Source organism: Fukomys damarensis, unplaced genomic scaffold, assembly GCF_012274545.1.
Source record: "Fukomys damarensis isolate Sample0158 unplaced genomic scaffold, DMR_v1.0_HiC HiC_scaffold_20, whole genome shotgun sequence".
Lineage (NCBI taxonomy): Eukaryota > Metazoa > Chordata > Mammalia > Rodentia > Bathyergidae > Fukomys > Fukomys damarensis.
The window spans coordinates 19,323,345-19,337,247 of NW_022900932.1; the positions used below are offsets into that span (position 1 = coordinate 19,323,345).

Here is a 13,903-nt window from a genome sequence, read left to right on the forward strand (position 1 = left end):
ACACACACACACACACACACACACAATGCATTTGTCATCATTGTGTTATGAAGCCCAGGCAGGCAGCACCTGTACGCTGGGGCTGTGTGTGTCTCTGTGGGGGTCTGGCTCTCAGCTCCCCTCCTGCTGCTGGGTCCCTCCCCTTGGGGGCAGCTGGGCGGGGCTGAGGGTCACTGAGTCTGCCCTGCTGCAGCCTGAGCACAACCAGATCCTGCAGTCTGGGCCATGAGGGGTGGAACTCATTCACGGGCACAACAGCGACTGCCCAGCCAGATTGTGTGGCCCTTGTCCAGGCTGGATCCTTTGGGGGTTTTTGTTTGTTTGGGTTTTTTTTAGTACATATTTGTAGCTCACTGATCACACGCACGGTGGAAAGCTGGTACATGTACATAAGACATTTAATTCTTCTTTTCATCCCTTTGCCCTCCCTTCCTTTTCCATCTCTTGCTTGGTCTCCTTCTCTTTTGCAAAAGATCTGTCTTCCTGCTTCCTATTGTCTTGTTTTGCTTTTGATTTATATTTGGGGTTTCTCGTATAGGAGAAACCATGCAACATTTAAGTTTGCATTTCTGATTTATTTCACCCAATATTATTATCTTAAGGGGCACTCATGTTCCTACAAATGACTCCAGTTTTCTTTCTTTATGGCAGAATAGTATTTCATTGCATGAAAATACCACATCTTTTTATTCACTCATCTGTGGATGGGCATATAGGTGACTTCTCAGATTTAGCTGTTGTGAATTGTACTGCTATAAATATGAGTATGCATGGGTCACTGTAATATGTCTTTAACTCCTTCAGGAAGAAACTAGATAGAGAATAGCTAGGATAAATGCAATTTCTATTTTTAGTTTTTTAAGGACTCTTCATACTGATTTTCTTGTCTTTTTTTTTTTTTCTTTTTTACGAGTTTTGGTTGTTTTGGTTTGGTTTGGTTTGGTTTGGTTTTTTGAGACAGGGTGTCACTATGTAGCTCAGGCTGGCCTCCAACTCATGGTGATCCCCCTGCCTCAGCCTCCTGAGTGCTGGGATCACAGACCTGCACCAACACTCCTGGCTCCATACTGATTTTCATAGTGGGTGTATTAAATTAATTCCCACCAACATTGTAGAAAGGTTCCTTTTCCTCCACAACCTCCCTAGCATCTGTTATTACTTGATTTCTTGATGACAGTCATTCTTTCTACAGTAAGATCTTTCTGCAGGAATCTCAGAAATGTTTTAATCTGCATTTCTCTGATGGCCAGAGATATTGAATATCTTGTCATGTATTTGTCGACCATTTGTACTTCTTCTGAGAAGTGTCTGTTCATTTCAGCTGTCTATTTTTTGACTGAGCCTTGTATTTTGGGGGGGGGTCTATTTTTTTCAGTTCTTTATATATTCTAGATAGCAATCCTCTGAGGAACAGCCGGGAAAAAAATAGGTCTTTTGGTTGTTGTCAATTCTGAAAGCTCCTACAGACTTCCTGTGGGATGGACAGCTGGGGTGGTTTCTCCAGTGGGCAACCAAGGAGCTGTGTGATACCTTATGGTTCCTATTAAAGGTGTGTTTACTGGAGCTCATAAGTGAGTGAGTTTAAATCACAGCTTACCTTGTTAAGCACCTGCTCCAAGCCAGCAACAGTCCTAACTGCTTTAAAAGTGTCTCCCTTAATGTTCACACAAACCCACAGAGGCAAACTTAGAATCACTGTCCCTATTGTGCAGATAGGAAAGCTGTGGTAGAGCTGGGATTCGTGCACAGGCACTGTAAGTCAGCTGACTCAGACAGCAGTTATCCAATTGTCCTAGAGAGGCCCTTGGCTCTGTGAGGAGCCCTTGGGTGGAGACAGTGTGACATGGGGAACACCGGCTGCTGCCCCCAGTTCCCTGCAGCTCAGCCTCCTCTGCCTTCTCCATGCTGATTTCTGCATCTCTGTGCTCCTGTCACCCCAGGCCTCCCCACCTCTGTATGGTGGTCAGCAGCAGGGCCAAACCACGAAGACATAGCACACACCCCACTGTGGTCAGAGCCCTCCAGACTTCTCACATCCACAGCCCTCTGGCCCCACTGTTCCTGCAGCTCTGCCACCAGCCCCTGCCGGGGGGCTGCCCTGCTACCACAGGTGCCTCTCACCTGGGTCAGACTAAGGAACATCTAGGGAAGAGAAAAATCACCCTCACCCAGTGGTTCTGCATCTTCCCCTTAAGGAGCCAAGAGAAGGAGGCCCAGGGAGGAGCGACAGCCTCTTTCAGGGCACTGGGTGTGCGACCAGTCTGCAAAAGCACCCCAAGTCCCACGCTGAGGGTCAGTTTTCCACTCAGCCACACCCACACCCCCCATCTCCCACCCATTCAGCAGGGTGCAGGATCCTCCGTCTGCTGAGACTGCTGATGTGGGTCAGTCCACCTGAAAATTGCTCTCTCTGGGTGCAGACAAAACAGCTGGGCATTGATGGCGTTTGCAGAGAAATTAATCAGTGCCGACTGGCAGTGGTACCAGGCACTGCCTGGGCCCGATCCATCCTAATGAACCCTGAGCTCCCATCTTAATGGCTCCTGACAAGACTAATTTACTCATGTAGGCGATTAGCATGGGCATTAACACCTTAATTGTGGCTCAAGATGCTTTGGGGGCGCTGGAGGGGTTCCGCCTGGGCAAGTCGGCACCATGTGCTCCAACTTCTGTGACAAAGAGAGGGACAGGGAGCCAAGGGGAGGGGAACTGGCAAGATGTGACACACGCACTCATTCATTCACTCAGCCATTTGCTCATTCACCAAGCGTCTGCTGAGGCCCCTTTGTGTGGGGCACTGCGCTTGGTACAGAGCACAAGAGGCTCGGGCTGCCAGCTTCACGGTGGAGATAAATCCGCCCATCTAGGGGGTCACAGGGAGTCCACAGGGGTCATTCATCCAAAGTCCTTAACAGAGGCCCAGCAGGAGGCTACAGTCAGTAAACCGTGGCTAATGTTACCACTCCACAATGCTATACCATACATAAATACTCAAGTGATCTCTAATTGTAATGTTGATATTAATACAATTAATTCGCAAAGATTAATAGTCCAGCGGGGAGCTACATACAAATAATAGACTTCCACAGCACTGTCACAGCCATGATGACAAAGCCGGGGAGGAGAGGGCAGTGAGGCTGGGGGCCACATAGGGCAGGTGACCGACCAGCAGCACCTGGAAAGTGAGCAGGAATCTGCCAGGTGGGAAGGGAGAGGGCACCTGGGCCAAAGGGGATTCCCAGGCAGAGGACTGGGCTGGCGCAGACTGAGCAGGTCAGTGTGGTTGGACAGCAGGGTGTCTTAGGAAGCAGGAGCTCACTGACAGGCTGTGTGAGTTTCATTCCTTCCCGCGGGCACTTAGGAGGCTTCTGGCTGGGGGGTGCTTAGAATCAGGATGGGGGACACTACCTCCTGCAGTTCCTGCAGCCTGAGGTGGCCAAAGTGGATGGTTCAATGGCCACTAGGACGATGCCACAGGAGCTCCTGGGTCAGCACGGCAGCTCCAAGCTGGTCTTCATGCTACCGCTTCCTGCTGGTCCCCAGGGCCAGCCAGTGCTCAGTGCCCCAAGGGTTCCCCCAAAATATGCCACAGACTCCTCCAGAGGGCTGCTGGGATGTTGAAAACCTGACCACAGCACAGGCCTTGCCATTCACACGCATAGGCACGCACAGCGTCTGCGCCATCTGGGGAAAGCGCTCTCCTGGGCCACTTTCCAGCAGCCATCCCTGCTGTCACCAACACCTGCCTCCTCACAACCCCCCGTAAGGGCAGTGCAGCCTGAGGTCCCAGGAAGGCTGGAAGGTGGTGCCTTAGAGGATTCCCACGCACAGACTCCGGGATCTCCCCAAACACCCCAAGTTCCAGGCACATGACAGCCGCAGAGCTGGGCCCTGGAGGCACAGCAGTGGCCCAATCCACCCGGAAGCATTTATAGTCCAACGAGGGATGCAGAGGAGCAGCTAGCAACCACAACTGGAACTTAGGGTGACCAGACGCTGAAGAGACCAAAGGCAGTAGTCCTCGGGCCCTGCCTGGAGGGACTCAGGGAGTTACACAGAGACAGTGGTATCTGGATCAACACGGCTCTGTGAGTGCCAAGGCCAGGAGGAAGGAACTTGGCCTTCACCCTTAGGGAGCCCATGTGCCTGCTGTGGAGGGAGGGAGGGTGACAGAGGGAGGAGATGGAGTCTGAGAGGTGGCCGGGATGGCTGCCAACAGCTGGGTGGCACTGAAGAAGGCTGACTTTTCACCTGAGGTGGGGAGACTCGAGAAGACCTAGGGAGCAACCCTGCCCCAGGGGGAGCAGGCCCCTTCCTGCTGGGAGGAGAAACGGTGACATAGGGAAACTACCCAGGGGAGCTGCTGGGACAACCCAGACTCAGGCCGTGGTGGTAGGAGGGGAAGAGGTGAGAAATGAAAAGGTTCTGGAAATATTTTTTCCCCTGGTACTGAAGACTGAACCCAGAGCCTTCACAATGAACTATATGCTCAGCCCTTTTCAATTTTTTTTATTTGGAGGAATTTAGAGTCTTACTCAATAGCACATTGCCCAGACTGGCCTCAAACTTGCAATCGTCCGGCCTCAGCCTCCCACAGTGCTGGGATTATAAGTGTGTGGCATCATGCCCACTATTCCAGAACTATTCTGATTGAAGAACTAAGACTTCCTGATGGATTGGATGTGAGGCAAGAGAGAAAGAGGAGTCAGGGCTGATCCTGAGCTTAGGACCTGAGGAACCAGTAAGAGTGACAGATGGCCCAACCGCAGGCAAAGCAGGGGTTGGGGGAAGCAGGTTCAGCTTCACCATCAGAGGTCAAGGACGTCCCTTTAACACCTAGGTGGAAATGCTGAGCAGAGAGGTGGCTACAGGAGTCCGGAGTCTCTGAGTCAGGGGTTGCAAACCCAAGTTGTCACTGGCCCAGTAGCGTCTCATGTATGAGACCAGACCAGGTTCCATGGGGGTGAGGAGGTGGGGGAGGAGCAGGAGCTGAGTCCTGATCCATCGACATCAGATGTGGAGTAGCTGTGGTGGAATCCCCAGTTGCCATGGCGAAGATGGTCCCCGGAGGTCACAGGACTGGGAATTAAGATTGGATTTAGCAACATGGCAGGGGTGATCCTGCCAGGACGGTACTGGTGAAGTGGCTGGAAACAGACTCAGGCAAGCTGGAGACAGCAGCCCCGCAGCCCTGTCCCTCAGGCTACAGCTGCCCCATGGCCATTGGAAGCTGAGAGCCATGGCCAAGGTGTGGGTGACACCAACCAGTCCTACCAGGCTTGGGTCAGTGGCCTGCCTTCCTCCCCCACAGCCGGCCAGACTCTGCAGCCAAAGACCCTGCATATCTGGAGCAGGACGCACGGCTGAGGGGTGACAGTAACAGACTGGGGGAGGCAGCGCTGCTCAATAACTTCATTTGACTTCTGTCTTCTCTGGGAGGAGATGGTATTCAAAGAGAACACTGTACAGAAGGAACCAGACCCCGAGATGGGCACGGACACAGCAAGGGAAGTGCAGCCTCAGTGAGGGATTTCGGGTGGCCACACTCTTCTCTCTGTTCCCCTCACAGCTGCAAAGCGAGGCAAGAGCATGAGAGACTGGAAAGGTTCAGGAGGCTGGGGCGGGTGGCAGTGCTGTCTCTAACTGCAGATGGCACATTCACAGCACTGAAACCAAAGTCTCCCTCCCTCCAGGTCTTAATGGGAAATTTTAAAACGAATTAATACATAAAAACACTTGGGACACTGCCTTGAGCATTCAATAAACACAACTTACAGTAATATATTATATATAATATATCATGTATATTATTATTATCCCGCAAGGCTCCAGCAGTCAGAATCAGACCCAGTGGCAGGCAATCCAGGGGGGCAGATTTCATATTAACATTTAGGAAGAATTTTTTATTCCTGGAACCCTCTCACAGCATATAACCAGGCGCCCCACAACCAGGTGCCCAAGCAGAAGCCGGGTGGCCAGGCCCGCAGCTGGCAGCCCACAGCTCTGACCTCTCAGCCTGCAGCAGCAATGCCACATGCTAGGTGTGAGGCTTTGGAACCTGTGGGATTAGATGTGAACGTCCTACAGTGCAGCAAAGGGAAGATCCCGGCCCCACTTTGCAGACTGGAAGCCTAAGGTTCTGAGAGGAAATGGTCAGTAGGCACCAAGTCTCAAAGCCTCATCTCTAGGCCAACCCCCTCTGCAGGCAGGTGAAGGGCCAGTCCTTGACAAGCAGCCTCAGCCTCACTCTCAGCCTGGCCACTGCTGTCAGTGCCCTGCACCCACAGTGCCTGCCCCATCCGCAAGTCCACAGCCACCTTCTGAACATCCCAGGGCCACGTGGCTTCCAGCACCCAGGGTGTCTCATCTGAGGACCAGAAAACACCAGGGCTGCCCAAGGCACAGCACACTGGGCCCATCTTTCTAATGCCCTCTCACTGGTGAGATGGGGAAATAGAAATCCAGAGAGGTGCCGCACTGTGCCTCACACAGTAAGAACAGAAACTGGGCTCCTGATTTGCTTGTGAAAGCTGCCTCCATCCTGATATAAAAGGAAAGGAAGAGGCCAGGAGGGCGCTGGACTGGCTCAGTGCTCATCCACCACCAGGAGACAAACATCCCCAACTTCCAGCTTCCTGAGGCCCTTCTTGTTCCTACAGCCCCCTTGAGCCAGGGCCAGTACCCATAGCACCAGACAGATGCCCCCGCTGTGCCTGCCTGCCAAGTGCCATCGTCACAGGGCTCAAGTCCTGGGCATTGCTCCTGGAGGCCAATCAATGCTGACATTTGCAAAAGATAATCAAGAGCCAGAGCCCAAGGAAATGGAAGCAGGGCCTGCTAGGTGCTCCCTGGTGAGCGTCCAGCCCACGACTTGCTGTGATCAGTATCTGCCAAGCCAGATGCACCCACCCTCTACCATCGGCCTCTGAGGACACCACACTCTGGGCTGAATGCAGCCATGCAGGGTCACAGCTTGGGGGACACAGCCAGCTCTGCCCACTTGAGAGGGGCCTTTCCTCTCCCAGCCAGCACCAGGGCCAGTTAATGCATGGCCACACATCCACCTCTGGTGTCCACCTGCCGCAGGACATGCACTCTATCCCGAGATTCTCCTATAGGAAGAAGTAACACAAGACACAGACAAAAGCCAGCTCACAAAACAGTATGTGAGGCTAAGGGATGGGACCCTTTCAGGAGCTGACCCCAAAGCTCTCCCTCCTTCTGCCCCTGCCCTGCTCACAGAAACACAACTCCTCTTCCCTCCATCCCCCAGGGGGACTTCGGACACTAGGCTCTGTCCCTCATCTCAAGACCCTGACCTCTTTATCTACCTGTGACTGTTCCTGTGTCCACAGCACCCAGGCCTGGCAGACAGGGGCACTCAAATACACCTAATGAACTGAGTTGCTAACCATTCCTTCACTTCCCTGTATTCGTGTACTGAGCATCCATCCTGCTCTCCCTGAGCCAGCCCCATGCCAGGTCTAGGTGAGGGTACAAGCCACACAGAAAGAACACAGCCTTGTCACAAATGCAGGAGCCCACAAACATCCCTGACCCATCCCAGAGGGGAACAGAGAGCTCAGCAGGTCCCCAAGGGCCTTGCAGACACACTTGCTGGCCCAGAAGGGTGGCTAAGCCTTAAGGAGAGCATTTCTAAATACTCAGATCCCCAAACCCCAGCCCTAAAACTCATCCTTCCAACCCTGGTCTGTCGCCAGAGGAGTAGACACTTTCTAGGCATTTCGTCCCTAGAAATAATGCCCTTCCTGGATATAGGGACAAGTCCCACACCAATCAGACACATACCTACTATGTCCTACCCCATTGCAAAACATTCTGCCCCAGAAAGCGTATTGGGGCTGCTTGCTCACAGGCCCCACAAGCAGCAGGGGACAGAGTCAGTCTGTTAGGGCATCCCATGTTAGCAGAGATCTTTGAAGAAGGATGTGTCCACTCTGCCACATGCCTACATTTGGTTTCACACGAAAGAACACTCAACACTTGGCAAGTAACTGAGCAGCCTTCCTCTCTCCAAGGTGCCCTGCCTCACTTCCGTGTATAAAAAAGCTCCCCAAAAATGTTACATGCTGACCCAATGCATGTAGGCTCTGGCTTTGGCTCTGCCCTTGTACCCACAGAACAGGCAGACCTGTAAGACTCTAAGAAGCCCCAGGTGACAGTCACTTTCACTAAGATGAGAGGACAGGAAAGGATGCCGGTGCAGGTAAGGGACATCTGCCCATCAGCAGCTCCAGGAAGGGTTCCTACCATCCAACTTCCAATTTCTGATGACAAAACCAGGCATACTGAATGGGGAAACTGGGTCGTCACAGAAAAGTAGAAAGGCCCACAAAACAAACTCTACAGGAGCCACCATCTTCAAACATCTACGAGGGCTTGTCATGGGAGACCACTAAGGCATTCTGTAGGACAGAGCTAGTGTCGGAAGTGGAAAAGGAGCACAGTGGGCTGTGTGTGGTTAGCCCTTGCTGTTTAGAATGCCCTCTGGTGGATGGAACGCCACAGGAAGTGCCGAGCGCCCCATCCCTGGAGGCATCCAGGCAGCAGCCAGGCAAACACCACGCAAGTGCGTCCAGTAGCAGGTGGAAGGTGGTCTTAACCTCTACAAAACCCTTCTCTTGTAGGAAAGGACACCCCCGCCCCGCCCAGCCATGTGCCAACTCACCCACAGGCGTGTCCTCGCTGATCAGCAGGTACGTGTCAAAGAAGTGGTTGATGAAGAAGGGCAGCCGGTTCACCTGGCCTGGAAGTCAGAGGACGAGAGTTAGCCAGCACCTCCACGTGAGCTTTGTGCATTCTCTAAGGTGACACAGAGTCAGGCCTGCATCCAGGGCGATGGTTCTTCTCAGAACCCTGAGGTCACCTCCTCCCTTGAGGTAAATGGGAACAGGTGGCTCAGACAGCCAGGCCACGGCCACACGTGGCTACAGCACCCGCCACACTGAGAGGTGCTCTAAGCATAAAATACACAGAGGAGTTTGAAGACTGCTACCAAAAAAAAATCCTGTTAAATACCTCATTAATCTTTTATATTGATTACACATTGAGATGATACTATTTGGGACACATCCAATTAAGCAAAATCCATTATTAAAATGAACTTTACCTATTTCTTTTTATGTTCCTACTGTGACTGCTACAAAATCTAACCTCACACTTGTAGGCTACGTTGTATTTCTATCAGGTAGCTGGCTCAGGATGGACCAAGAGCTCTGTAAGATCAAGGGCTCCGGGGACCACGGTGCCCACAGCAGAGCCTGGCACTCACCAAGCCCTTGGTACCCATGTGTGGTATGAAGGAATGGCCCAGTGACCCCATAAAATCTATAACAGTGACTTCTTAAAAGCACCTGCCATCTCTGGAACTGTTTCTCTGTGCTAGCCGCTACATCACCCAACCCAGAAACAGTAGGCAGATACGTCCCTGTCCCCTTGCACTGTGCAAAACTAGGACTGCAGGCCGCCAGTGACTTGCTCTAGTGCTTGTTGACACAGTGAGCAGGTGGCACTCAGACCCCAAAGACTGGCCTGCTCCCCAAATGTCACTCTGAAAGCCTCGCAGTGCAAGTGGGATCTGGATGGGGTCAGAGTGACGTGGGGATGGGTAGAGCAACTTGGTGTCTACAAGAAGCCCCCTCACCACAAGCCCCACCGTGTGATATCTTCCCTGCCATGAGGCTGTCTTTACTCTCCCCACACCGCTCCTGCCTTCACTAGGCAAGTGAGGGTACCTGCCCTCAGTCCCAGCCAACCAGGGCCAGCTGGGCTGGCTCCCTGTGGAGACTCCTGCTGGGTTCTCCAGGGCCTTGGACACAGGCAGGGGCTGTTTGCCTTTCCCTTGTTTTGCTGACCCAGGGCTCCTCCTGAGCTCGTGCCAGGCTCTCAGAGGGTGAGGACGCTGGGATCAGGAGGATGAGAAAGGGCACTGGGCAGACCCAGGACACGTGGGCATCTTTCTCTCTTCCCCATCCTGTCCCAGCAGCCAGGCCAAGGCTCTTCCCGCCCTTCCGTACTGCTGGCTTTTCCGCTGTACTTGCCAAATTCCCGCTCATCCTTCGCATCTCACTGAAGATGCTTCTTTCAGGACACCGCCCTGACCACCCCAAGTGCCTGTCTGCACCCGCACACTCCTCCCCTCACACGAGCAACCTCAGGGAGAGGCCGGTGGCCAGGGCCTCACCTTCTCTGAATCCTCCCTGTGCCTCTTTCCAGTCACACGATCATCCCCTGCCTCAGTTTACTCGTCCAAAAGTAGCAGTAATAATAGGACTTACTTCATAGCTAACCAGAGGATTAAATGAAATTACATACACAAAGTGCTTAGTGCTGTGCCTTCTGGCACACAGCAAGCACTCAATAAATGATAGCTATTATTAATACTGGCACTAATAAAGGTGCTGCCTTCACAGCCAAAAGGGGGAGGTTTCTGATCCCTGCTGGGGGCCTTAGGAAAGCAGGAAGATGCTGAACTGAGGTAAGAGGTAAGAGGCCCCGGGGCACCCAGGAATTTAGCAGCTAGCCTGGGGCTGGGGGTGGGAAGTTGCAAGAAAAACCCTATTTGCCAGCAGTGCCATCGCTCCTTTGAAATCTCCTTTTACAGGACCTGGGCCGCTGGGCAGGGACTCAGGGACCAGCGTCACCTGCCATATGCCAAGTGGACCTGTGTTCCCAGAACAGGCCTGTCACCCCCAGTGGCTGGGTGGCCTTGGGCTGCCATCGCCGGCACTGGGGACTGGGAGGGGCTGGCAGGGAGGGAGGGCAGAGAGGTGACTTACTCTCTTAAAACCACTTAAAACATGAAGGCCAAGTACTCCAGAGGCCAAACTGCTGCATCAGGAGCTTTGAGGTCTCTAGTGAGGTGGGAATGTGGGTGGACAGGGAGAAGCGGGGGCAGCAGGTGAGTTCAGAGAGAGGAAAATCCCAGCTTCAGGGCGGTCCCTGGGCCCACAGCACTTGTCAGTAATGCCTGGCACCTCAGCCCTCCCCTGCCCACTCCCCTGGAGTCAAAGCCAGCAGAGGCTCAGAGGGGCCAGCACATGGAATGATAAGGATTTGCATACAGAGGAGGTGGGAGGCCTGGAGCTACCTAGGGACCCTTTCCAAGGTGCCCAGACAGCCCTGCCTATGAGGGAGGCTTCCTGCGGGAGGAGGACAGCCAGAAGGCCAGGTCTGGAAGCACATCCCTCACTGGGAACCACGGCGCGGGGCTCAGGGCTTGAGGACTACAGGCAAGCAGCTGAGCTCAGATTTGAGGCAGGCTGGCCCCAAGAATGACAAATGCCAGGAGTACGTGGTGGCTCCGAAAAGGAAGGGTGGCTTGAAGCGGACAGTGCCGACAGCATGTGGACCCAGCGGATCCGACACCCAGGGAGCGGAGGAGGCATCAGCCAGCGCCAGAGTCAGATGGAAACCAGGTGGGGAGGGACAGGGGATGGCATGGGAAAATGATACAAGAAACCACGCTCCAGTCCCCAAGGCCAGCCACCGCCTACCGTGCTAAAGGAGCAGCACTGGCTGCTTTGGACGGGGACCAGGATGCGTGGGTGTGGCCAGCAACGAGACAGCGGGATCCCGAAGATAGAGGCGATGCCAAGAGGCAGATCACCCACATTTTACAACAGAGCAGCTGGGTGGCCTTCCTTTGCTTTTCTGTTTTCCGCATCCCCTTCTTTTCCCCTTGAGAAAGATGAATGATGGACGATAATAGGGCTAACGCTAAACACGCGTGTGTTCTTTAAGCACCTCATGTGTGCCAGGCACTACTGTAAGTATTTGATGTACATATTCTGAGGGCCACTTTCACAGCTCAGGAAGGGAAGTTCACCTGGTTTCCATACCAGAGATAAGGAATGTAAAGCTTGGGGACCCTATGACCAAAGTGGCACTAGGACCCCAGGGTAAGGCCAGGCAGGTGCTCCTCTCTTGTGTGCATGCTACACACGAACCATCCTCACCTGAGAGCTTGGTTGTTAGGCTTAAGGGTAGGGCTCGGGAGACAGTTGCATACCACTGGGCCAGCCAGGACGTGGCACTCCCTGTATCTCACATCCGTGTGTCTTCATAAGAGATGAACAAAGTGAGGGAAACAGGGCGGGGAGGAGGGGATGAAAGTCCAAGGTCACAGAGTGTCTGGGGAGGCGGGGGCAAATATCCTGGCTCCCACCAACTAGAGAGGCCAGAGCTGCCCTGATGGGGCCTCCTGCATGGAACAGAGAGAGCAGGCTGGGTGGAAATCTGATGAAAGCGCCTTGGAAGGTCAGAGGGACGGACGACCTGGGGCCAGTGGCCTCTGCAGGCTTCAGATTCTCCTCTGGAGGCTGACAGGGGGTCTGAGGCTTCTGCTCTGCCTCTGACTCTGCACCTGTGCTGTGATCCTCAGCTACCTGGCTGGGAGTGAGCTCCTGGGCCCAGGAGACATTCCAGCAGGGATCCTCAAGAGTGGAGGCGAGGAAAGCACACCTTCCTCAGCTGCAGGATGCCAGCGATACTCCAATGAGTACTGTGGCTGAGCTTCCTCCAGAGGCGCCGCCAGCTCCCTGGAGTGGAGAAGGAGCGCCCCACCCCCAGGAATGTGTTTGCCTCCGTCGCCAGGCACGCCAAGGCCACAGCTCTTCCCAGGGGACTTCCCTGCCTTGGGGACACTACACACAATGTGCCTGTGGTGACGGGCTGCCTTCGGAGCTGTTCTCCTTCTCGCTAACCATTATCCAGGGCCACAGGACAAGGAGTGCCCAAACCCCCTGGCCTTCCCTGTGGCACCAGAGATGGCACTGGTGGCAGGAGCAAGAGGTGGCCCTGGAGAAAGAACAGTTCCTGGCTGCCCGCCGTTGCTCAGGCTGACTCCTTCAGGGCACCTCTTTCTCACTCCCTTTAGTCTTCCAAGCCCAGAGCAAAAGTCTAACCTGTGCTTGGGCTTCTCCTGCCCCACAGCCTAGAGACTCCTATCTTCTTCTCAGGGACTTCTCTGGGACCCCAGATGTCCCTGTGACCGCACCATTCGCCCTGTACCTGCACTACAGCAAACCCTGCCTGTGTCCTCCCTGACCACACTGTGGAGCATGAGTGACCGATTCCATCCTCCAGAGTCAGGCACATCGTGCACCCGGCGACACACAGGAAGTGCTCAAAAGATGGCCGTGAAACTGAGCAGAACTGGGGCCTGTCCCTGGGCCCAGGAGAAGGACAGTTCACGGTCACATGGCAGAGTCTAAGTGTTTCTCCACTCCTCCTCCCAGGCTCTCTTGTGCCCTAGACAGCTGGTATTTTCAGGCCAGTGTGAGTCGCAGAAGGCACCTGAAGCCCAGAGAGCGAAGGATGTCTCCTGTCACCCACAGCAAGGCAGTCCCAGGGTCCAGGACACACCAAGCTGCGCCCACACACCCTCTGGCCTGGGGAGAGGAGGAGGGCTGAACTTACCGCAGCATCCGGAGATCAGCACGAAGAGACAGACCACAGGGCAGCTGGCAGACACATGGCCCCTCATGGCTCCTGGGGACACGAAGAAAAGGGAGTGAGACATCTCCTCCTGGTGGGTGATTCTGCAGCCCTCCAGCACCCCCACCTCTGCAGGGCCAGGGAGAACTGGGCCTGAGAAGGGGGAGGAATCAGCTTCCGTGGGGATGAGGGAGCAGGGAAGGAAGAGGGTCTGTGCCTTTCGGGCTCACCATGCTGCAGGCCTGGGCATAATACAGGGAGCCGAGCGTGACGGGGCTGGGCAGGGAGACACTGGACAAATCTCACGACAGGCACAAAGGGCGCGTTTAGCTAGGAGCCAGGTGTAGCCGCACATGCCTGTAATCCCAGCAATCTGAGGCTGAGGCAAGAGGGTCATGAGTTTGAGCCCAGACTGGGCGATTTAGTGACTTAATGTGAACTGTCT

At 54.1% G+C, this 13,903-nt stretch overlaps 1 protein-coding gene across 5 annotated transcripts in view; it reads right to left on the bottom strand.

Moving 5' to 3' along the window:
- Cdh23 (cadherin related 23) overlaps nt 1-13,507 on the bottom strand; it is a 336,018-nt gene extending 322,511 nt beyond the window's left edge. For all 5 annotated transcript variants that reach the window (XM_010606319.3, XM_010606337.3, XM_010606311.3 and 2 more), the window contains exons 1-2: nt 13,441-13,507; nt 8,690-8,767 (exon numbers count right to left, since the gene is read on the bottom strand). In XM_010606319.3, the coding sequence (XP_010604621.1) occupies nt 8,690-8,767; nt 13,441-13,507 (145 nt within the window). The remainder of the gene's footprint in view (nt 1-8,689; nt 8,768-13,440) is intronic.
- Between the last annotated feature and the right edge of the window lie 396 nt (nt 13,508-13,903).